The sequence below is a fragment of the Malania oleifera genome, chromosome 3, assembly GCF_029873635.1.
Source record: "Malania oleifera isolate guangnan ecotype guangnan chromosome 3, ASM2987363v1, whole genome shotgun sequence".
NCBI classification, from domain to species: Eukaryota; Viridiplantae; Streptophyta; class Magnoliopsida; order Santalales; family Ximeniaceae; genus Malania; species Malania oleifera.
In genome coordinates, this window is record NC_080419.1 from 123,357,442 (window position 1) to 123,382,117 (window position 24,676).

The 24,676-nt window shown below is 35.0% G+C and overlaps 1 protein-coding gene across 1 annotated transcript; it reads left to right on the top strand.

Moving 5' to 3' along the window:
- Positions 1-7,400: 7,400 nt before the first annotated feature.
- LOC131150923 (23 kDa jasmonate-induced protein-like) lies at positions 7,401-9,669 on the top strand. Its single transcript, XM_058102000.1, has 2 exons — positions 7,401-8,068; positions 9,316-9,669. The coding sequence occupies exons 1-2, from the start codon at positions 7,625-7,627 to the stop codon at positions 9,508-9,510; spliced, it is 639 nt and encodes a 212-aa protein (XP_057957983.1). The 5' UTR covers positions 7,401-7,624; the 3' UTR covers positions 9,511-9,669.
- The last annotated feature ends 15,007 nt before the right edge of the window (positions 9,670-24,676 follow it).

Here is a 24,676-nt window from a genome sequence, read left to right on the forward strand (position 1 = left end):
GTAATGAACAATAATAAATAATACAAATAATTATAAGAAAATAATAATAATAAAAATAAGGTAATAATAATAATAATATAATGAGAAGGGACTCCTTTGTTCTATTTGGTTAGGGCAAAAATAGGGTGTCTACAGCTGTATTTATTTACATTCTTCCAAAATATTTCAAAATACATCTAGGATCCCATAACCAAAATAATTTTGATCCTAGTATATTGCTGACCCTCCTAACGGGATAATATATCACTAACTCAACGGCGGTCACGACCCACCGGTCCCTCTGAGTCTCTTGAAAAATTAATTTAGTTCGGGGGTGAGACACTTCTCAGTAAGGGAAAATAAACTAAATACAGCTATGTGGCAACATGAACATTCAAGACAATTATACATATACAATACGTTTCATATATTAGTGAACATACGTCAAAACATACTGAATCATTATATACTTTCATATTATTCTAGCAAATCATATCATTCATAAATCGTCTCTTATATCTGATAATACTAAAAACATACTTAGGATGAATAGCTAGCTGATGTCATGTATTACCCCTCATGACGGGTTGTGCAGCCCAAAGGCAGGACCCGACAATGGCTGGCCGACCACTATCGAGTCAAAAAATATCTATAAGTACGATGGGCCCGCCACACCCTAGTCCGAACTGCTAGGTGGATGTCTATAACTCTACACTAAAAGTCACATCGACTATCCATCTCCCACCCCCTCGTGGAATGGTTAGCACAAGTCTGAACATAGATATCTAATCTATATAGCTACGATGCCGAGCTCCTGAAACTGAACTAAACTAACATCCGAGTTTTGATCACATATAGTACATAATTATATAGCATCTTTCATAATTACGGCCTCGTGCCGAACATATCATACATATCGTTCTAAAATTAAATCAATTACCATGCATTTCAAAATCATCATTATATACTATACTCTTTCATAATTTCACAAAACATATTTCATTTGTATCATCGTCGTATCATGATATTCTTCCATGGAAAATAATATTCATGTCACACATTTGCTGTATAAAACCATACATTATATTCTAAAAATCATAATTTCTAGCATCTCATACATATATATACGTTTCATCACATTAGCAGTATTTTTCTCAAACATACATTTATTCCATAATATTCAAATATTGTAAATACTTTCAGGAAATCAAGTTACTCATAAATAATAATAATTTGCGTGAAAAGTAACTGCTTTAATTTATTCGCTTACTTGGCTACTGAGAAAGCCCCTAAAATATTATGGTCTAACCCCCGTAGGATTTCCTGATCAATATCCTGAAACTAAAAATTCTCAGTATTAAACTTCAGTATTTCCACGTGTACATCATTTCCTATCACTACCACAATACGAAATTTGTCTTATAAAGTCTTACCTCAACTCAGGGATGATTTCCAACTTGCCTTCACCAATGATCCGCTCCGGTAGATTTGGAGAGAACTTTCCCAGGAGCGTCGTGGTGGCTTCGAATTGTCGATTCGACATAAATCTATCCCAAAATCGATGAGAGAGAGAGAGAGAGAGAGAGAGGATGAGTTTGCTTAACTATGAAGTTTAAAATCTAGATTTTGATATTTATAGAACAGGGGATTCGTCGACAAGCCACGTCATTCGTCGAAGAATCCTTTAATAATTTCGACGATGAAATTCAGTCCTCGTCGATGAAATTCAGTCAGCTCAAAACCTCTCTCGGTATTTCCTCGTCGACGAATCCTGTCTTCGTCGATGAATTTTCTTACACCCTTGTCGATGAATCCTGTCTTCATTGACGAGTCCTTGGATAATTTCCTTTCCCCTTATTATTAAAATTCCTTTTTTATTCGGGTTGTCACACCACGGGTGAGGGTTGAGAGATTTTTAGCAGGCCTCTCAGTAAGTAGGTAAGGGGAATAAATTATACAAGTTATTTTTGAAATTTTCTGGTTGAGTAAATATGTGAAAATGAAATTATGATATTTTCCCTGTAGATATTATATTGTGAATATCAGACAAAATTGTGTGGCATGAGCAACGTGAATAATGTTTTACACTAGAATTGTGATAAAATGGAATAAATATGTATATGTTTTGGAATGGAAATAAATAAGAATATGAGATGTAATGATATGTTGATATTGAAATGAAAATATGAGAAATAAAGATATGTTTTATAGAAATGATGAAACGTGATATGCAGAAATGGTTTCTACTAGAAATGATGAAAAATGATATACCAATGTTTTACAGTGATATCATAAATGTGATATACAGATGTGTTTTATTTGAAACGATGATATACGTGATATAAGATATGTTGGTACAGAAATATTGAATTGAGCTATATACTGATATGAGATGAAATGTGAATATTGTAATGTGAATACTATGATGTGAATACTATAATGGGAATTCTAAAATGTGAATATTGCAATGTGAATACTGCAATGTGAATATTGAAATATGAATATTGAAAAGTGGAAATAAGAACCCTAATGGACTAGAGTATTTTGAAAGCACGGTAGCATTGCTAGTGGGATGATAAGTGCAACCACACGGTCTCGTGGAGAGTGTGACATGATAGTAGATTGAACTAGTGAGAAGGGTAGTTTTGCTCCCTGGAGTCCGGACCAAGGTTAGGTGGGCCAATCGTACTACAAACGAACGAATGAATTTCTTATTTTGATCTAACCAGGTAGGCCAACCGCGGTTTAGATTCAACCTTCGGGCCACACAACCCTGATCACAATATCCTTAGGGCAACCATGAGTTACAGACAAAATATGAACTGGTTACCGAGGACACTGAAGAGCTAGATGGTAAAATGAATATGAGAAATGAAAGAGTGTGAGTTAATTACATATAATTAGGTCGAAGTAAAACTCTTCGCCCGAGAGCTTGTTGAGTAAGGTGAGTGCCCTGATAAGTATCAGTTGTAGCCAAACTCGAATTATTCGGGCGAGGTTACAAATGATATCAAAGAAAAGGGGCGCTGCATGTATGTGTGTGTAATCTCCCCTATCCTCAGAAACTTTCGCTAATGAATATTGACTGCATGTGTATGAGTTTGAGAAATGGAATTAAAAGCTTATAAAAGATTATGTTTTATATATATATAATATGAGTACATATTGGTGTATTTTCTCCTTTGATATAATCACTTAAATGAGTATATTATGATATAATGAAACTCATACTGCCACACACTGTAAATAATTTATTCCGTTTTACTGAGAGATGTCTCGCCCAAATATCTAAACATTTCAGGAAATCGTAACAGATGAGTAGATAGAGTTCCAAGATAGAAGGGAGCTGGTACCCTGATAGACAGGGGGAGTGTTGTGAGCTAAGGATGTATGATTTCCTAAAGTGTTTTGTTGATTTTTGGGATATGTATGGATGTATAGAACTCTGATTATTTGTATTCTGGATGGTTTGTAAATATTGACTTCCACTATTAGGTTTGTTTCTATGATGAACTGATTACCCGGTACCCCATTTCGGGTCGAATATTTGAAAGTTAAGGAATTGTCCCAAGAGAGGGGTGAATTGGGTTATTAAAATTTTCTTTTAATTTTTTTTTTATAAATTCTTAATCTCTTGTTGATTTATCAAACACACAACCAAACCTCAATTGAATAATCAATCCACAAACCAACATACAAGTAAAAAACTTAATCAACCAAATAACCAATCAATGACTAAAGTAATCAATCAACAAAATACCAAACCAAGATATAGTATGCAGCTCTTTGTCAATTTCATTTTTGTTTGTAGCCCTGTGTATATGATCTTTTCAAGCCCTATATTGAATGAAAATTGTTTGCACTTTCTTAACTAAGATTTCCGTAAATTATTAAACAACGTACTCCCTTGTGGGTTTCCACAAAAGTTTAATCAAAACGTACTTTCTTAAGTTTAGGAGTCTTCTTAGCCAATACCACCTAAGGATTCCACTAGAACACTCCTTTCCGGGTGGAGCAAACCATTACAAGCGATACCCCACGCTTAGTTACTCCTTCAATAGATTAGAGCAACGCCTCCCTAAGCGATACCCCACGCTCGGTCCAAAATTCCAACAACCTGGAATCGTTTAAAGAACTACAAGAAACAAGAAATAATATGGTGTACAAATACACTCTTACAATAGAGCTGATTAGTATAATTTAAAACTATATACTTCAATCAAAATCACAATATGGAAAAATGAAGCTCAAGAAGATATTACAGCGATTCTTTCTTAGTTGTAAAACTCAGTTAGGAACACAAGAACCGTGGCCTTTAAATCAAAAAATTCTCAGTAATGAAATTTAGAAATTGATTGCATAAGAGAGCTTTGAGGGAATTGGGAGATTTGAGAGAAAGAAAACTTGATTGCTGTATTTTCTTGGTATAATTAATCCTTAGCCTTGGGGGTTCTTTATAGATGAGAAATCAAGTTTATCTGTGTTCCCCAAGTGACTTGGAGTGTTTCCCAAGTTTATAGAAAGTTTGAAGCACAAAAAATAAGAATTTGAATTTAAAAACTTTTAAAAAGTATGGTCATTAACAGCATTCAATAGACTGAAGTGTCGGGTTCAGTCTTCTGAAGTACTTTAAAATATTGAAAAATTTAGTCTAGAAACAGGGTGAAGACTGGAGTGAAGAGTTCAGCCTTCTGAGGCTATACTGCCTCTTCAAGATTTCTCCAAAAATTTCTTCAGTAGACTGAACTTAATCTTCAGTCTTCTGAAGAAATTATTCAGTAGACTGAAGTCAAACTTTAGTCTTCTGGGCAGACAAAAACTTTGGTTTCCTAACAGTTTCGACCCTCTTTAATATTTTCGTCATAACTTTTTTTTATATAACTCCAAATTATACGTTCTTGATATCAACAGAAAGTTAAGAGAAAATCCCACAACTTTCATGTGGAACACATTTTAAAATAATGAGGTTTTGATAGATGAAAATGCACATCAATTTGGATATATAAAAAATAACGACATTTGGAAAATCCTATTTTTGGTGTTTTTTTTTACAAAAATAATTTTAACCTTGTTGAAATAACTTTTGACCTTATAAAAATATTTTTCAAGTATTTTAAAAGGTATCTAGGTCCAAGAAATTAACTTAAGATTTTCATGCATCCATATTAAAATTGTTTGAAGTATTTACATAAAGACCTCTTAAGACTTTGACATTTTAAGCACTTAAGTTTTCATATTTGTCTTTCTTTGGCTCCATCTTGTCTTCAAACCTTAATATACTTTAAGCTTTTAACAAGTTTTCTTTAATATTCATGCTCTCATGATCTTCAAGTTTTATTAGATCATCTTTGAATCCATGCATTAATATTCTTTAAGCTTCATTTGATCATCTTTCTTTGGAGTATAAGCTTTCAATGATCCTTGTGAGCACTTGACCTTGTATTCACATACTTGAGTCCTGAAATATCATCACTTAACCAAATATGTTAAGTTCCTCTGATTTGTTATCATCAAAACAAGATTTTAAACCTTGTAAGGCCAATAGTATTGTTGATATGGTATCAGAGGATGTGACGTGACAGATGATTGTTTATTGTTGTTAATTATTATTAAAAAAAAATGGTAGAAAAATTAGGGCGTCACATTTCTTATTTGTTAAGCCATTTGAATTCTTGGAATTCAATATTGATACTTGCTAGTTTTAAATCAATTGTGGAATATTGTTGTGCTAACATAGAACTTACATTCGTGGATTTGAAGGACCAATTTGGGACTTAATTTCTGGACAAGTCATAAACCTTTTCAAAATCCTTGAAAATGTGAAATATTGCATAATTTATGGTGTTTATGTTGGTTAATCAAATTCTTAAATCAAGGTATTTTGAATGTATGTACCTGTTTGAGGGTTGAACCATAAGACTAGGTCCATCCATCCTGTCCTACATCAGTACCCAAAAACTCCTCCCCGGTTGAAAATTGTGCGCTTAGAAGCAAATTGAGTTGATTTAAGCACTCAAGTGTCTAGACCGAGCATACCCACTCCAAATTGAGTGAGGTCAATTCTGAATAATCAAACTTAGATATTTAAAATTGTATAGTTTTTTATTTAACTATCTATAATCATTATTGGCATCTAATCATTTATACTTATAGTACGTACGTATTCAAAAATGCATACTCATTTTTTGTATAATTATTATTTTGTAGGGTCTGCAATTTGTCGCATGACAACGAGAATGACAACAAGCACAATGATAACAATGGAACCTTTTTTTGTATTTTTTGTTATGTGAAAAATCATGTATTATATATGATGTATACACATTGTCACAATTTTTATGAATATATTTTCATTTTTTGAACAATATAGGAATTTATCCTCAATTATGGTTCAATATTATGCGTGCAGAAAATTAATTACAGGGTTTTCACATGAATTTATGCGCAATTTTTTAAAAAATAAAAAAAATATATTATATACTTTTAGTGACAATTTTATGACCATCACTAAAAGTTCACAAATGCTAACTATTATTGACGATTCTATAATCGTCACTAATTATCTGTCTTTAGTGACGATTTTAGAACCGTCACGAATAGTGTATCTTTAGTGATGACTTTCAAAATTGTCACTAAAAGTATGTCTTTAGTGACAATTTCAAAATCGTCACTAAAAGTGTGTCTTTAGTGAAAATTGTCATTTATAGTGACAATTTTTAGCCCAAAAATTGTCATTTATAGTGACGGTCTTACTTCTTTAGTGATGGATAAGAATCGTCACTAATATTGGAGTATTAACGGTGGTTTTCGAAAACTATCACTAGTGGTTAGTTGCGACCACCGTTGTAGTAACCATTCCATAAGCGTCACTAAGCCGTCACTAATAAGTATTAGTGATGATTTTTTTTGTGGTGCGTGTGGTTGATATTAGTTTTAAAAACTATCTTTCTTCTATTATATTATAAAAAAAAATTTATTGATAAAAATTTGTTGCCCTTTTCAAGTGAGGAAAAATGAGTACAAGAAAAACATTGTAAATTATATATTATATTTTTATATACTATGTATAATTAATTTTCTCCTTTTGTATATCATCACCTTATTCTATTCAATGAATGAAACATATAATCTAACTTTCTGGTATGTTTCACCTTTTGCATGCTTTCTCGGTAAAACGGCATTGTTTTGATTAAGTATTTGATTAAAAGTAAATAAACAAGGGAGAGGGGTCTGCAACGGGGTCGTTTCGGACCCCTACTTTGTCTTCTTCATTTACCGGCCTTGGCGTTACGTGGTTAAGGTGGGTGCATGTTAGATGAATCCATGCACGCGCCACGTGGGTGGTTGACTATGCATAATCTTGCATGTATGGTTAGGTGGCAGTGCGTTTATGTACACGACAGCTTAAGATTTTGAGCTGTAGGTGCGTATACATGAGAGTGTACACTCCATACAAGTGAATCTAATCACAGGTGGGTTTGTGCATGAGTGAGAGAGTGTGTGCGGGACACGTGGACAAGTGGCGATGTGTGCGTGTTTGCACTCGTGGGTTATTATATCTATATAGATGGAACCTTAATTCAGACACTATCTCAATCTCATCGAGTCGATTTTCAATTATTAAACCTTAAATTGAATTAAAGTTATGGCAGCCAACGTGTTTGGGACTCCAATCAACGACGAGTTCATAGAGGGATTGCCGGACGCTCCGAAGGTGATAACGCCGGAGGTGAGGGCGCAGTACGCCATGGACTACATCAACGACGGCGGCAAGAACTTCGACGCTCAGACCTACGTCGAGAACCTCAAAGACCAGTACGGCATCGGAGACTCCTGCCTCGCCACGTTTTACAATGCCACCGGAGGCACCATCTCCTTCGTCACTGACCACGACTACCACGGCCACATCGGCCCCTCCCCTTACCCCTCCAGGTTGGAAAACGGCCAGTGGGGCGCCTTTCTCCATGTCCATCACACCGCGACGCCCACTGGATCCTCCGCCGCCGCCGTCTACAACGGCAAAAACGCTGACGGAGACGGCCGCGACTGGTTGATGGCTTGGTCCATTCCTTTCATGGGAGATAACAGGGTAAGTTGCAGAAAAAAAAAAAAAAAATGACAGGAAGGATTCTTAGACATCACACGTAATACTTCTATATTTAAAGAGAGAAGACGAGAGGAAAGAGGTCACAAGCCTCTTATTTCGATTAGTCAATAGGCACGCACGTCAGCCATGGGCACACTTGAGTGATAATTATATTGAAATAATATTTTTTTTTTTTTAAATTATAAGTAAAGTTATTTTTAGAAAATATTATTTTGAGAAAAGTTAAAGAGGATTGGACATATTTTTAGACACAAGTGCGAAAAATGTGTACATAATAAATTTCTATTAGGGATAAACATGAGAGAGGTAAGTATTAATTGAGGATATTTTAGTAATAATGAAGAGATTAAAAGAACTTACAATTTTACTTTTCAACTTTTAAAATGATCATTGCCATTCTCATTTATTTATTCTACCATCTCGATCGTAATTGAGTGTTTCCGATACCACATGGACGACACTGTCACCTTCCTTAAAAATCACCATTGTATCATTGTTATTGTTTAATTGTATAATCTCGTTTAACCAAAAATTAAAATACCCATTTTACTTATTTCATTTCATTCTATTTTTACTTACATTCTATTTCTTTTTTTTTTTATTTTTATTTTTATACTAATTTCATCTCGTAAACTAGAAAATAACCATGTTGTAGGAATTCCATTTGAAGGGTAATGAATTACTCCTGCGGCACACCTTGTACAATGCTTAAGGATCTAGGCTGAGTAATAGGAGCAACTTTTAATTTGTTACAAGCAATTCAGACCATCTAGTTTGTGCATTCTTTAACTTTCAAGGGGAGGTAGATGATTAATAAGTAAATAATGGTGATAAGAAAATTTATTTTAATTTTTTTAGATCCTATTTGGAATTTGAAATACATAAGGGAAAGAAAAGTGAAATATAAAAGAATTCATTTTTTCATGTTTAGGTATTAAGAAAAATAAAAAAAAAATACGAGGACAAAATTTTGATGTATATTGAATATATCAATTTGATTTTTCTTTTAATTACATTAGAATAAATTTTTATTTTTAGTGGCATAGAGAAAAATGGGTATCGATATTGCTAGCCTATTGGTAGCTATCTCCTCTTCTTCTCATTAATAATATAGAAATCATAAATAATATAAAATTAGTTATGATCTCATATGCATAATATTTAATTTATTATTTTTTTAATTCATTCATTTATAATTGATTAATATATATTATCTTTCAATTATGTAGACCTACTCTGAGGTGCGTGCGGCTGGTCACTACACTTCAAGTGTTTGGGGAATAATTTCTCGCAATATGTCTAACTCTGAACGCACATCGGAAGACACTTGGGACGGATGCTTCTCACGAGCGACAATTGGCGAGGGTACTTCACCAAATTTTTCTGCAACATTCACATTGGAAAATATAACATTCCAAAACTAATTGATAGTAATACTTGCATTTTAGCAAGTAGTAACTATCAATAGTTATGGTACTATTATAAATAATCGTGCGATGTTTCGTGAAATAATCATAATAATCAATAATGCTACCTTGATATGTAGCTTATGTATTGAATAAAATTTGAAGTTGATTACTGAACTTGTATCATGATGTCTCCATATATATATAGGTAAAGCAGAAACTTTATTCAACCCAGGAAAGAAGGGCCTTGAGCAAGAAGCTTAAATCCCTTGAACAATAACCAAATACAAGCATATACCCAATTTCTAAAAAAGAGAAAAAGCAAGAAAGATAAATAGACACAAAAGAAGCTAACTGACTCCCATGGCAAATACTTTGAAGATGAGGAAGCGACCTAGGAGAAGACAACTCATGACCTTTCTCTAGGAATGAAAGCACTGACCAGCTCCCTACTTCCCCTACAAAGCCAACAACTATCAGAAGTCTCCCTACTTCAAATCTTCCAGGTGTTTACAAACACAACTCCAATAAAAAAGATTATCCAAAATTCTTGAGGCTATCTCTATAGATGGGTTGAACTGATCCTCGAAAATTCTACAATTCCTCTCCTTCCAAATGTCTCATATGCCACCGCTGCTAGTATAAAGAGTATAAGATAATTCATTGATCCTTTAAGCTTGTAGCTACCCCAACTACAGATCAAGTATTTGGAAGAATTTGGTATGACCTACTATAGCTTCATAAGATTGAGAATAATGGATCAAATATTCCACGAGTAAACACACTGAAGAAGCGGATGATCCAAACCTTTCGAGTGTTATTTGCATAGATAATAAAAGGATGTGGTATGCCATGTAGCGACCCGAAAATTTTCATATTTAAAACTCTCTTATACCACCTGAAATAAATATTTTCATACAGCGGAAAACCTCCAATACACATTACTAGAGAACTAATTATCCAATATAATAATATCATTTCCAATACTCAATTTACATATCCCTAAAAGAATAGACTGAATATATCAAAAACATAATACAATAAAACATTCATTCTAAATTAAACCTTCTATGCCCACCCACGCTTCGCTGCGCTACTCTGGTTACTGTCATATTCCACAGGGCATCTGAAAAATAATATATAATGGTGGGGTGAGACACCTCTCAGTAAGTAGGAATAAATTATTATCAGTGTGTGGCAAATGAGTTTTAGAGTATCATATCATGTTCATATAAATATTAATTTAACTAAGAATTCATAGTAATTATACTCATATGTGTATATATATATTTCTCGAAAGTGTGATCGTGCTCAGTAAATATCTCTGTGTACAAAATAACATGTCTGCCAAGTACAATCATATGAGTGTATCACATCTATAATGAGGAACTCATTCATATCACCGTCATGTTATAACCCCACATGACCGGGTTGTGCGACCCAAAGGCAGGACTTAATCCTGGTTAGCCTACCAGGTTAAGTTAAAATACCTCATCTGTAGTACGATTGACCCACCACAACCTGATCCGAACCTAGGGGTAGTCAACATCTCTTCGAAGGTTCAATCGACTTCCCAATACTAATACGCTCCCCGAGCTATATGGTTGCACTAACTCAATCACTAGCAATGGTACCATGTCTTATATCATCAATCAATTAGGTTCTCATTTCCACCACTCAATATACATAATAATATATTTCCAAAAGCTTTCATTTCTCATAAACATGTTCAAGCTCATGAGTATCCACGTGTATGTAACACATCTCGTTTGTAACTCATGACTGTTCATCATATCTATTAGCATAAAACCATCGCATCTGTATATATTGCATATCATCATATCTGATAAAAACATGTCTGTATAAATCTTGTTTCATCATATTTGCATAAAACATATCTGTATATACTCATATCATCATATCTGTGTAAAACATGTCAGTATATATATCATATCATAATTTTTGTACAAATCATATCTGTATGAAACATATCCCAATATAAATCACATTTCATCATATAATATTTTCATATATTTATTTTTCAGTAATCAAAACCATTCCTCATGCCTCACAAATTTTCAGTAATATTTCATAACATAATACTTGTTTAGAAGAACATATAGTAATTCAAAGTCATTATTTTCATATACCTAATAAGCCAGAAAATTACATATAACATATATTCATATCCTACTTTAAATTAATTAATTAATTTCTAAAAAGTTCTAACGTAATTTATTACCCTTAACTAATTTCTGGAGAAATGCCCGCCCAGATCTTAAAGCAGTGTCTGTGGCGTTCGCACAAATTCCTGTATTCACACACCCTTGTTTAATAAGCTCAACATCGGAATAATTATTATCCTAACATTCCTAAGCTTACAAGCTACCATTAACGGCTTAAATTCTAAAGAAAATGCGGGTATGATCTACTTTCAATATTTAAATTTAATTTCTAACATATTTAAAAACACCAATATGATCAAATCCCCGCAATTTAATTTAATTTCAAAATATTTCCAGAAATCTAATTTAATCAAATCCCTGTAATTTAACTTAATTTCAAAATATTTCCTACAAATTATATTTAATCAAATCCCTACAGTTTAACTCAATCTCAGGAATATTTCAAAAAATCTAATATAATCAAATACTATAATTTAATTGGTTAAATTTTTAAAAAGCAAACATAATTTGTAATCCTCACCTTAACCTTGGAGTGGTGCCTAAAATTCCTAAATCAAAAATCTGCTCTGATTAACTTGCTTAGAATTGAAGCCGAGACCTCGTGGTGGTGTCTGATCGTCGATTTGATTTACGAATGGGAAGAAATTTAAGAGAGAGAGAGAGAGAGAGAGAGAGAGAGAGAGAGAGAGAGAGAGAAGGTGAGAGTTCACGCAGGGGGAATGAATTTGGATTGAATCTTCTTAAAGAAGATTCATTACTTTACATATATATTATTACTTTATTATATTAATATATTATATATATGTAGACACCCTATTTTTGCCCTAACCAAATAGAACAAGGGGTCTCTCCTTATGTTCATCATCATTATTATTATTACCTTATTATTATTATTATTTTACCACTATTATTTTTAGCATTTTTATTTTTTATTATTATTTTTCATTTTTATTATTATTACTAGTATTTTTATTATCTCTATTTTATTTACTATAATTATTTTTATTATTATTCATTATTTTTATTATTATTATTATTATTATTATCATTATTATTATTTTTACTATTATTATTATTATTATTATTATTATTGTCTTACTATTATTATTATTATTATAACTATTATTATTATCATTATAAAAAGGAAAAAAAAAACAAAAAAGGAAAGGATTTTAGGGTTTTTGGGGCAAGAGCCTAGTTATAGGCTCAAAAGCCCCGTCTCTCTACTCTCTTCTGCGCCTCTGTCTCTCCCCAGCCTCCCTCTGCTCTTCTCCTTCCTCATCTCCGACCCTCTTTCATTCTCTTATTCTCTCGGGAAGCCCCGGAACCTCCCTGTTCAACAGCAGTTTCAGCCGTGAACTCCATCCCCAGCAGTTGGCCAAGCACCCAAACACAGCAGCAAGCTTCCTTGCTGTCACTGCCAGCCCACAGCCGAGACACCAGAACTCCACCAAGCCACGACATCCCCTGCCACTGCTGCTGAGCAGCTTCTGCTCCTCTCTCTTTCGTTGTCCCAGCCATCCTCTGCAAATCCCTCAATCTTCCAGTTCCATCCCACCAATGACCAACCACTACAAAAAATAAGGTTATTAGTGACGATTTTAAACCATCACTAATACTCACAAAACCGTCACTACTAGTTTTAGTGACGATTCTATGAGTATTAGTGACGATTTTCAATTTGTCGCTATACCTGTCGTTACTAATACTTATTAGTGACGAATATCTCAAACGGTCACTAATAATAGAGTATTAGTGCCGATTTGAATCCGTCGCTACTAATAGCATATTAGTGACGGTTCTAATCCGTCACTAAAGACCGAAATCCGTCACTATAGATTCTAGACCAGATCGATCAAAAACCATCACTAATGCTCTATTATTAGTGACGATTTTAAATTCATCACTAATTCTCAATCATTAGTGACGGTTTAAATGCGTCGCTATTGCTACATTATTAGTGACGGTTTTATATTCGTCAGTATTACTCAATTATTAGTGACGGTTTAAGTTCGTCACTATTACTTCATTATTAGTGATAGTTTCTAAACCATCACTATTTGTCTAGTAATGGTGATGGTTTTCGAACCGTCACTATTGCTCTTTAGAACCGTTACTTATGGTTTTAGTAACGGTTTTAAACCGTCACTAAAGACATAATATTAGTGATGATTTTGAAATCCTCACTAATACTTAAATTGCACAATTAATATTAAAGTGTATTTTTTTCTAATTATTAATTCCTGTAAAAATATGATTCAAATTAATTCCTGTAAAAACCATAATTGCAATTCAAATTTAAGTATAAATATATTATACAAATTCAAATTCAAATACAAATATATTATACAAATTCAAATTTAAATACACAACATTATAAAAATTCAAATTTAAATACATTTCATTTGTTTAGATAAAAAAAAAAATGGAAAGCTGCATCTGAACTACATGACATCGTCCTGACGTTGTCACAGTTGCAAACCCTACAAATTAAGAAAGTTAAAAAAATTAGTATACGGTTTTTGAAAATAAATCACTACGTAGCACATATACAGGCATAAAAAATAAATCACATTAACATCAGATTGTAGAGGACGAAATAATCCACCCCTCAATCAGTACATACCAATACAAAGAATGAAAAACACAGCAACAATGCAAATTAGGCAGCGCACACTAGCACAAAGCAACATTATAGAACTTCAAAGGTTAAGTTCAAAAAGCAGTCACGACTACAGAATTCAATATTCTAGGAGGAATCATAGATATACATAGCCTCGAATAACTGCAGGCACTTAAGCAGCCGTGCTGACACTCAATAAACAATCTAGCAGCAAGTAGAAGTATTTGCAAGCAGGGCTAGGTGATCACGTACACACACATAACATCATTACAGTATCTTCACTTGACAACCAATTAGAAGAAGAATCAGAAACATTTGTAAGTTGTCTTATGCTGAGATAATGCATTGAAGATGTATTTTGGACTGCCACCACAACCTTGAGGCTTTGAAGGACATAATGTGAAATTTAGCATCACTCCTAAAAATCTTTTTTTCCAAATAGAACGAGAGAAGAGTTTCTCAAGATGTAAGCTGATATTCTAGAAAGTATCCTTTTCTATTCATTGTTCTCATTAGTTAATTACATTTATTCTAGGGCCCATATCTAAATAAACAAAGGACTCACCTGCAAAGAGTTTTAGGGGATGACAATGTATTGATTGTCAAATTTGCTAATAGAGAGACAGACCTCAGCACTTCGGCGACCTATTCTGGTAATCATTACACTGTCTACAGAAGTATTGCAAAAGAAGGAATTCTTGTAAGTTTACGTCGTTATCGATTTTTTGGTGAGTTTTTCTTCTCCCATTCATTCATGCTTTTGGTTTGGTTCATTTTGAAAATTTATGTTGATGAAGTCTTTTAAAAAAGAATGATTGATAATATGGGTTTTGTGTTTTCCATCTGCTGATTTGGATCAGTTGAGTTTGGTCTGCTAGATGGGCAAGATATCATCATAAGATACAAATTTCTATTATGTTCATATGCGCATGATGTCAATACGAAGTTATGAGTTTGTTTTACATCCGTACATTTAATTTATAACAAGAATTAGATTGTAATTCATGCAAGGTGCATGGCAATCATCTTTGAACATTTCAACTGTGCTAATAAGCATTGGGCTGTTACTAAGTGAACCCAACCCTGATGATGGCCTTATGTGTGAAGCAGTAAGTCGATGTACTTTCAAGTGTTTGGGATGGGGTATGTGGTTAAAGGCATCTCTTTGATTTATTAGTATGTTTACAACACTGACTACGTGTGTATGAGAGTCGAAAGGGTATAACCAGATATGAGAGAACTCAAGGCAAAGGCTACAAATGCCATGAAGGACATTCCCACAAAATCACTTGCCATCTCAGGGAACTCGTCTTCACCCCAATTATAATTTCTTTCATAAGAAAAACAAAGTCAAAAAGGAGAATACAAATGTAGTTTGAAACTTCCCCACTTGTGTGTAGATTAATTTTTTGATTAATCTGATCTTGATTTAAATTCCATTTCATGTTCGTAGGACTTATAGCAACAGCTTGTGGGCAGTTTGATGTAGTCCTGTAGAAGATTGGTCATGGCCATGTAAGCAAGGTAGCTGCAAAGAAAAATGGTTTTTGTAACGGACAACTAGTGGTGAAAGCCCACAGAAATGGTGTGACAACCCAAAAAAAAAAGGGATTTGAATAATTAAGAGGGAGAGAAACAGAAACAAAAATTGAAGGAGGTCATATCAGCGTTCGTCAACGACATTGCATTTTGGAAGGAAAAACAAAAGGGGATCATCAGGGCTTCGTCGACGAATCTCTTGTATTCGTCAACGAAGGCTTAAGAAAATTCGTCGATGATGACTGAATTTCGTCGATGAAGAAATACCGAGAGGGGTTCTGGTGCTGACTGAATTTCATCAACGAAGACTGAATTTCGTCAACGAAATTAGTGAGAATTCATCGACGAAGGATGCGGCTCGTCGACGAAATTCCCTGCCTATATATATGTAAAAATATGATTTTTATCTTCATTCTTAAGCAATCTTTGCCCTCTCTCTCTCTCTCCTTCGGCCCTCTCTCTCTCTCTCTTTCTCATCATTTTTGGGCCGAATTTACGCTGGATCGACAATCCGAAGTCACCACGACGCTCCTGGCGAATTTCTCTACAAGTTTTCTGGAGTGGATCGTTGGAAAAACAGAGTTGGAAATCATCCCTGAGTTGAGGTAAGGCTTTTTAAGCCAAATTAGGCTTTATGGTAGTTATAGGAAATGATGTACGCATGAAAATATTGATATTTAATACAAGGAGTTTTGAGTTTCAGGGTATTGATTAGGAAATCATACGGGGGTTAGGTTAGGATACTTTAGGGGTTTTCTCAGTAGCGAGGTAAGGGAATAAACTAAAGCAGTTATTTTCCATGCAACTTATTATTAATTATAAGTAAATTTACTTTCAGAAAAGCATATGTTATATTTGCATATCAAATATGATATGTGTCACGATCTGCTTATTTTCACATTTTTTTTTATAACAACATCAAATCATAAAATCAATACCACACATCTCACATTCCAGCTCTGCAAGTCACCATCCACCTGGACCCGTGGGTACCAGGGATAAAATAGAACATACATCAGAAGCCTACGCAGTAGAAAGCATATAATCATATACATCTTATCATAACATGCATTATAACATACCAGAGTACTACAATCACTATCTCTCAGTATATACATCCCAAAAATAAAATCCAGGGACCATTCTCACAAAACCTAACTGTCCCTACCAAAAACTTACCATTCCAAAGAGGGCAAACACTGCTCTAGATTAGTGGGACTTTTCCCACTCTCCCATCAGGGGCTCCTGAAAAATGTATAAGATTTAGGGGTGAGACACCTCTCAGTAAGGGAAATAAACTAATACTAGTGTGTGGCAACATGAGTATACCGTATTTTACATATACCATACATAACATATTCAATACTGTTTATCAAATCTGGGAAAACATATGTATATCAAAACACGGCAGAACATACTGCATTTTCATAAACATTTCTTATCTCATATCATAATAATAATAACATAAAAACAATCCTGGTAGGTTAGCTAGCTGTTGTCATGTATTACCCCCACATGACTGGGTTGTGTGGCCTGAAGGCGGGACCTGACAATGGTTGGTCGACCACTGCCAAGTCAATAGTCTAGTCTGTAGGTCCGATGGGTCTACCTAGACTGGTCCGTACACTAGGAGCGATAACAACACACTTCTTGAAAATAACCACATCGACCATCCAATCTCACACCACTCCATACAGCGGTGTTAACACAAATATCATGATCACGAAGACCATGGATACCTAGCAACGGTACCGTGCAAGTGCTAGCCTAAACCAAGCCAACCAGGTTCTGATATCATATACATATACTAAAATCGCGATACATAAATATCTCATATTATTTATTTTCACATCAATCATATCATTTCACATATATACGTGTATCATGAAAATCATCGGCCCATACGCCGGTATTACACATTTTATCATAGCTCAGCCCGTACACCAGCTGCACATAGCACAGCCCGTACGCTGGCAAATCACATAGCATGGCCCGCATACCGGCAAATCACATCTCATAGCACGGCCCGTATGCCAGCAAATCACATCACATAGCATGGCCCGTACACCAGCAAATCACATAAAAATCTCGGCCTGTACGCCAGTTTTCCATCATAAAAATCTGTATCATCCACATTCCCAGAAAATAGTATTTCACAACATTTTTACTCATGCCACACAACATATTTTCCACATATTCAACATACGATCATTTTCACAGTATATTTCAAATATAAAACACATTTATATAAACATATACATTTTCCATAAATCAAACGATAAGTATATATATAAGCATTTTCTCAAAACAGAAACTAGCTTAGTTTATCCCCTTACCTGATTCCTGAACAGTCGTAAGAAAATCCACCCTGCACCCGCAGGGTTCCTAACTCAACACCTTGAAAATGAAAACTCACAGAATTAAACTCTAGTATTTCAACGTGTATAACATTTCTTATAACTACCATTAAGTCAAATTCGGCTTAAAAGCCTTACCTCAACTCAGGGATGATTTCCTACGTTCCCAATCAACACCCCTGGAAACGAAAACTTCTAGTATTAAACTTTAATATTTTAATGCGTACAACACTTCTCTCAACTGTCACAAATCCAAAAATTAAGTATAAAGCCTTACCCTGAATTTAGGATGGTTTCCACCTTGCGTTCACCGATGATCCGCTCCAGCAAATTCGAAGATAACTCTGCCAGGAGCGTCGTGGTGACTTCGGATCGTCGATCCGGTGTAAAAATAGCCCAAAAATGAAGAGAGAGAGTGAGAGTGAGCCGAAGGGGAGAGAGAGAGTGTGTGTTAGCTTCTTTAAGAAGCTTAAATATCTGGATTTCCCCATATTTATAGAACAGCGGATTTCGTCGACGAGCCCGACCATCGTTGACGAGTCCTTCACAAATTTCGTCAACGAAATCCACTCCCATCGACAAAATTCAGTCGGCTCAAAAAAACCCTATCGGTATTTTCTCGTCGATGAAGCCCTGTGTTCGTCGACGAAATCTTTAAAGCCTTCGTCGACGAATCCCCTGTATTCGTCGACAAAGTGCTGCTGATCCCCCTTCCATTTTCCTCCCAAAGTTCAATGTCTTCAACGAACGCAAGTCGATGGCTTCCTTCTATTTCCAGCTTCCATTTCCCTTTTTTTTATTATTTAAATACCATTTTATTCGGGTTGTTACAAAATGTATGTTTGGAAAATACTGCTATTATGATTAAAATGTATGTGTGTATAAGATGCTAGAAACGAAGATTTTAGAATATGAAGTATGACTTTAAACGGCGCATGTGTGGCATGAACATTATTTTATTTGAAGTGAATCATGATATGAATAATTTTACGAGCAAAGCATATTTTCAGGTATTTTGAAAAGATGAGTTATGCTATATTGAGTTTGACGAATATATGATAAATAAGTTATTTTCAGAATGTAAATACCCGAAACAATTTTGGCGCGAGGCCATATTTATGTTATCGGCATGAGGCCGTATTTATGTTATCGGCGTGAGGTCGTATTTACGATTTCGACATGAGGCCGTATTTACTATGATTTCGGCACGAGGCCGTATGTATGATTTCGACGCAATGTCGTATTTATAAAATGTTCAGCACAAGGCCGTATTTATGAAATTATGTATTATATGTTATCAAAACCCGGATGTTAGTTTAGTTCAGTTCAAGAGTTCAGTACCGTAGCTATATGTGTAGATTAGATATATGCGTCAGATTAGTGCTAACCATCCCACGAGGGAATGGGAGACAGATAGTCGATGTGGCTTTCAGTAGAGTGTGGACGTCCACCTGGCAGTCCGGACCAGGGTGTGGAGGGCCCATCGTACTTACAGACATATTTGACTCGGCAGTGATCGGCCAGCCATTATCGGGTCCCGCCTTCGGGTTGCACAACTCGTCATGGGGGGTAATACATGACATTAGCTAGCTATTCATCTTGGGTATGTTTTCAGTACTATTCAGTTATAACAGATGTTTTGCGTATGATATGACTTATTAGAAAATATGAAAGCATGTGATTATTCAATATGAAATGATGAATTTTTATGAAAATATGAAATGCACAGTATATGTATAAATGCCTTAAATGTTCATGTTGCCACATAGCTGTATTTAGTTTATTTTCGCTTACTGAGAACTGTCTCACCCCCAAACTTAATTAATTTTCAGGAGCCCTTGAGAGACCGACGGGTCAGGGCCGCCATTGAGTTAATGAGATTACCCCGTGAGGAGGGTAAGATTTTGTACTAGGGTCAGAGTTATTTTGTGTTCAACCCTTGAAATATTTTGATGTATATAAGAATGTATAGAAGTACAATTTTATAATGTTATAGAAAGCTTTGGTATTATATTCTATGGATGGATGTTTGGATTTTATGTTTACTGCTGCGTAGAATTCCGCTGTGATTGACAAGTGTTCCCGTTACCCACGGGTTCGGGTTGACCATTTTTATTTGTTATGTTATATTTTATTGAGGGTCGCTACAAATGGACATGCTAATAGAACCTCCAATGGGTCACTAAATGCTGTGTATGGCAATGGTAATGGTGTGCATTGCAAAGAGAGCTGGTGATTGTAAAATCTCCATCAATGTTCTTATGGTCCTGTTGTGCCTTGAAGGGTTTTTTCGCTAGCTATCCCAGATCTCTGTACAGCCATGAGTGTTTGTAGGTGTTTAGAACTCAGGAAAATGTTTTTGATATGTAGCTTTATTCCGAGTCTTATATGATCTCGCTGAAGTTTTGAAGCTGATTTTAACTTTTTCAATGCATAGAATATATGCAGCCCAATGATTTTTGCTTGTGGGACTGTAATGCTTATTGATTTTGTGGGACTAGTAATTTCTAAACAGCGGCTAGAGAACCAAGCTAGTTTACTGCCTTGAGAAGTTGGTTTCAAGTTGCAAGAATAATCAAATTATTAATGATCAATGTAGGACTTGTAGTCCACAATATGTGAGACTTGGGCATAGAATTTGGGAAAAAAAATGAAAAAGTATATAATGTTTGAAGATAATGTGATGCATTCAACATTTTAAAATTCGTTTAAACGTTCTTATATAATAATTTATGATCCATTTTGACATCATTGATTAGTGTATGATATTTTTCATGGGCTTAAACTCAGAAGATTGGAATTCAATTTCAAAATAACTTCACATGCACAGAATTTTGGCTGAATAGGGTCTTCCAATTCTGCTCTTAAAATGTAACTTATTTGTGGAGCGAATCCCAACCTTGTAAGTTTATTTTCTCAACTATTGATGTGGGATTTTAGGCCTTCCTCTAAATCATGGTAGTCCCATAGTAAGGGACTATGACTTTTGCATTACAAGATTTGCAGATGAACACCAATGGCTGCCCTCTGAATGCTATACGTGCAAAGTACAGGCAAGAAAAGGTGGAAAATTGAATCCTCTTTGCCTTTTGTGTTCAATTCCTTTTAATTTAGCACTCAAGTAATTGATTGTTGCTGATTGTTGATAATATTTTTTGTGCTTCTTTCATTTTTTTGGCTAGACAAAGGAAGTACACAAACTAAGAAACCAGAGAAAAAATGTTATTCTAAAGCATTACAAAATCATGTTACTTAGTGTCTGTATTATATATATTTCATGCCAATTTATCCTACTAGTATGCTAATGAGGTTGTTGTTGTTGTTACAGTTCAAGTCTGTAGCAGCTTTGTCTTCCCCAAAACTGCTCCAAACACTGTTTTAAAGATATAGAGCTAACACAACGGACAACTAACAAGTACCATGACTAATTGGACCAGAGTTTCCTCTGGATTTTTGCTAACTCTTTGGATGTCAAATCTCAATCTTCTTGCTTTCCCATTAATACTCACTTTTTCACTTCAAATTTTTGTTCATAAATTTTTTGTGAGTTTATCAGGTATTGGTTCTTCAAAACCTTTTCTTTTGTAATGTTGAATCATGGAACTAGGGATGTAATTAGTGCAGCTAGTTTGAAGCGAAATGACTCATGGTTAAGTATCTTTGCACCTCATGCTGGAAGCTATATACACTGATTTTACCCAAAACTGTTATCCACTTATTGATGTGAAAAACAGAGCTGCCTATCTCTGCCTCAAGACATTTGATTGACCATACACACTTGTCTTGCAACCAAGAAACTCATAGTGTGTACGGTATAGGTTGTGCTCATATGGGACCTACCTATCTCTGCTCGCCATGTCAACCGATGATCATCATTGGCTCATGATGAGCAGCAAGCATTTCCCTTTATAGATGCATATCTGATGATCATACGAGGCAAAACCTTACAACCTGATGGACCTCGGGGATGATTGGTAGGGTTGCGTTGTTGTTGCTGTCTAAATTGCAAGGAAGTTGGCTTCATCACTCGGTGAATCTCGCATCTTGAGTTAAACAAACATTGACCCTTACAGGTGAAATGTCCTATTCTCAAATTCAAAAGGAACAATTTGCATTAATTGGGCAATGGAAGATCAATTAGATATTTCAAAGTAACTCACACAGAAGCCTCAATCACCAATTCATCATCCTCATCCACAACCACTGGCAGATGTAGGTTTACCACCATCAGAAACTCCAAATTGCACAAACTCATTAGTAGCTTTAAAATCCAAACTAGCCTAGGTTGCACATACACAAATGGACTGCACAAAACCATCAATCCTTTTCTTTATCTAATTCAGATTAGCCCCCACCACCTTGTCAACCAGCAAGCTAGCTTTTCATCATTCTTCAGCACAAAAAATGAGTACAGCCCTTACCTCCACACCAGTTGCCACCTCCAAGACAAACTAGCAAATGCAAACAAATTGTTCACATCATCACTGCAAAAATCTACCCAAAAAATGTACTATTTTTTGCAGGATAAATTAATTGCATATATCAATCAAGAAAAAATCTTGAAACACTAGTCTTGATTCTCTTACTTGAAACAAGCACAAGGAGAGATTCTTTCCTGCTTGAAATCTTATTGGTTCTAACTTATTCTAGATAGTGTGGTTGTGTTTGGAAGAACATATTTTAATTTTTAGGTTGTGTTTGGGAGTTAGGTGGTGTTTGGGGAGCATAAATTTCAGATTTTGGATTTGAATTCGGATTTTATGTGGATTTAGATGAAAATCAGTGTAACTATGAAGTTTCATGCCTAAGAATTATTTATATATTTGAATAAACTAATTAATAATCAAATGTTCATCTTTTTTGTATTAGTATTGAGAATAAATAGTGCATTAAGAATGATCAAAGAAAGAAAATTAAATTATATTTCATTACTTATCAATTAAATGTTCAAAGTTAAATTGTGTAACCAATGTTTAGACTCGAGGCTTATCTCATACATGAATTATTAAAGTTTGACTATGTTATGTGCTAGTGTTAACTTCAAATACATATATATAAACATAAGTTGATGTATTTGTGAAGGCGTGAAAGCAAAATATGAAATAAATAAAAGTGTAATATATTAAATATGAAATATATTTTTTAATGTTAGAGAATCTTTAGTGTAATATATTAAAAGTGAAAGAAATGTTTTAGGGTTACTTACCAAGATGCGCTCATATAGAACCAAGCGCTGAGCCTCCGTCACCTTTGGCCAGGTGAAGCAAGTGACTGAAGCATATTGGCAACATATATTGCCAAGCTCCTGTGACCAGGTTGTGCACCAATCATCAAGCGGGGCCGTAAAGCCTGGAGGAATGTCGATACGGATTCGCCGCCCAGTCCTCTCCAAGTGCTTCTTTAGCGCAACGTTCTTCGTTGCATCGCGGCCTGCACTCGTATGCGTCATAGAGGTCGATGCTGAAAGAAGAGTTAAAGAACAATAACATAATCATACATGTGAAATGACAGTAAATATATTATTTTAAATCAAATACGCATAATCTTACCAACGCTGCTGATTATGGACGGCAACTCACCCTGGGCTTGATCCCCAACTGATGTATCAATGTCGGGTTGGGGTCCCGAGGGCTCAGATGGTGCCACATCAGCCCCGATGTGCTCAATCGCTCTCGATGATGACCCATCATCCTCACGAGATGATGTCGTTGATAGCCTAGACTGAAGTAAGGGGCGGCGACCTCCTGGGGCCATGTGTGCAAAATAGTTCACAAGTAAATAAAAGAAGATTGGATATTAGATGGATGCATAGTAAATATATTTTCACTTGTTCTCACATGTCAAATACACGGTGACAACATAACACGCTTACCCCCTACTCATCCTCAATATCAGTATCGTCCTCACTTTCTAGAGTGTCTTCCTCTTCATTGCAGTACTCAACCATAGTTTCATCTTCCCCATCAATTTCATCACTGTCAATGAAGTCAACATGTATAGAGAGTTCAATTCTAATGTTAGCAGTTCCTACAGCTTCTGCCATGGCACCAACCAAATTTAATGGTATAGGATTGGCTCCTTCCTCGGCAACATTGATAGCATATTGCGTTGCTACAGGATCAGATGGCTGATCTTCTTGGAAAGCATCATCACTGACACTCTTCTCCCCATCTATGACTTCTGTAATATCATACAAACTTCGAGGAGGAATTTTTTGGGCCACATGTCATTCACCCTTTAATTTTATGTCCTTAAGGTATAACATTTGTTCTACCTGCGTCGCAAGCACAAAAGGGTCATTTTGATACCATGTTTTACTAAAATTGACACTAGTAAAGTAGGCATCTGTATTTATCCCACTCTTTTTATTGCTAATGTCCCACCAAGTACACTTGAAGATGTGGACAAGTCTGTTAGCTCCATAGTGAAGCCCTATAATGTCATCCAACACACCAAAGTAGTCAATTTCCTCATCTCCT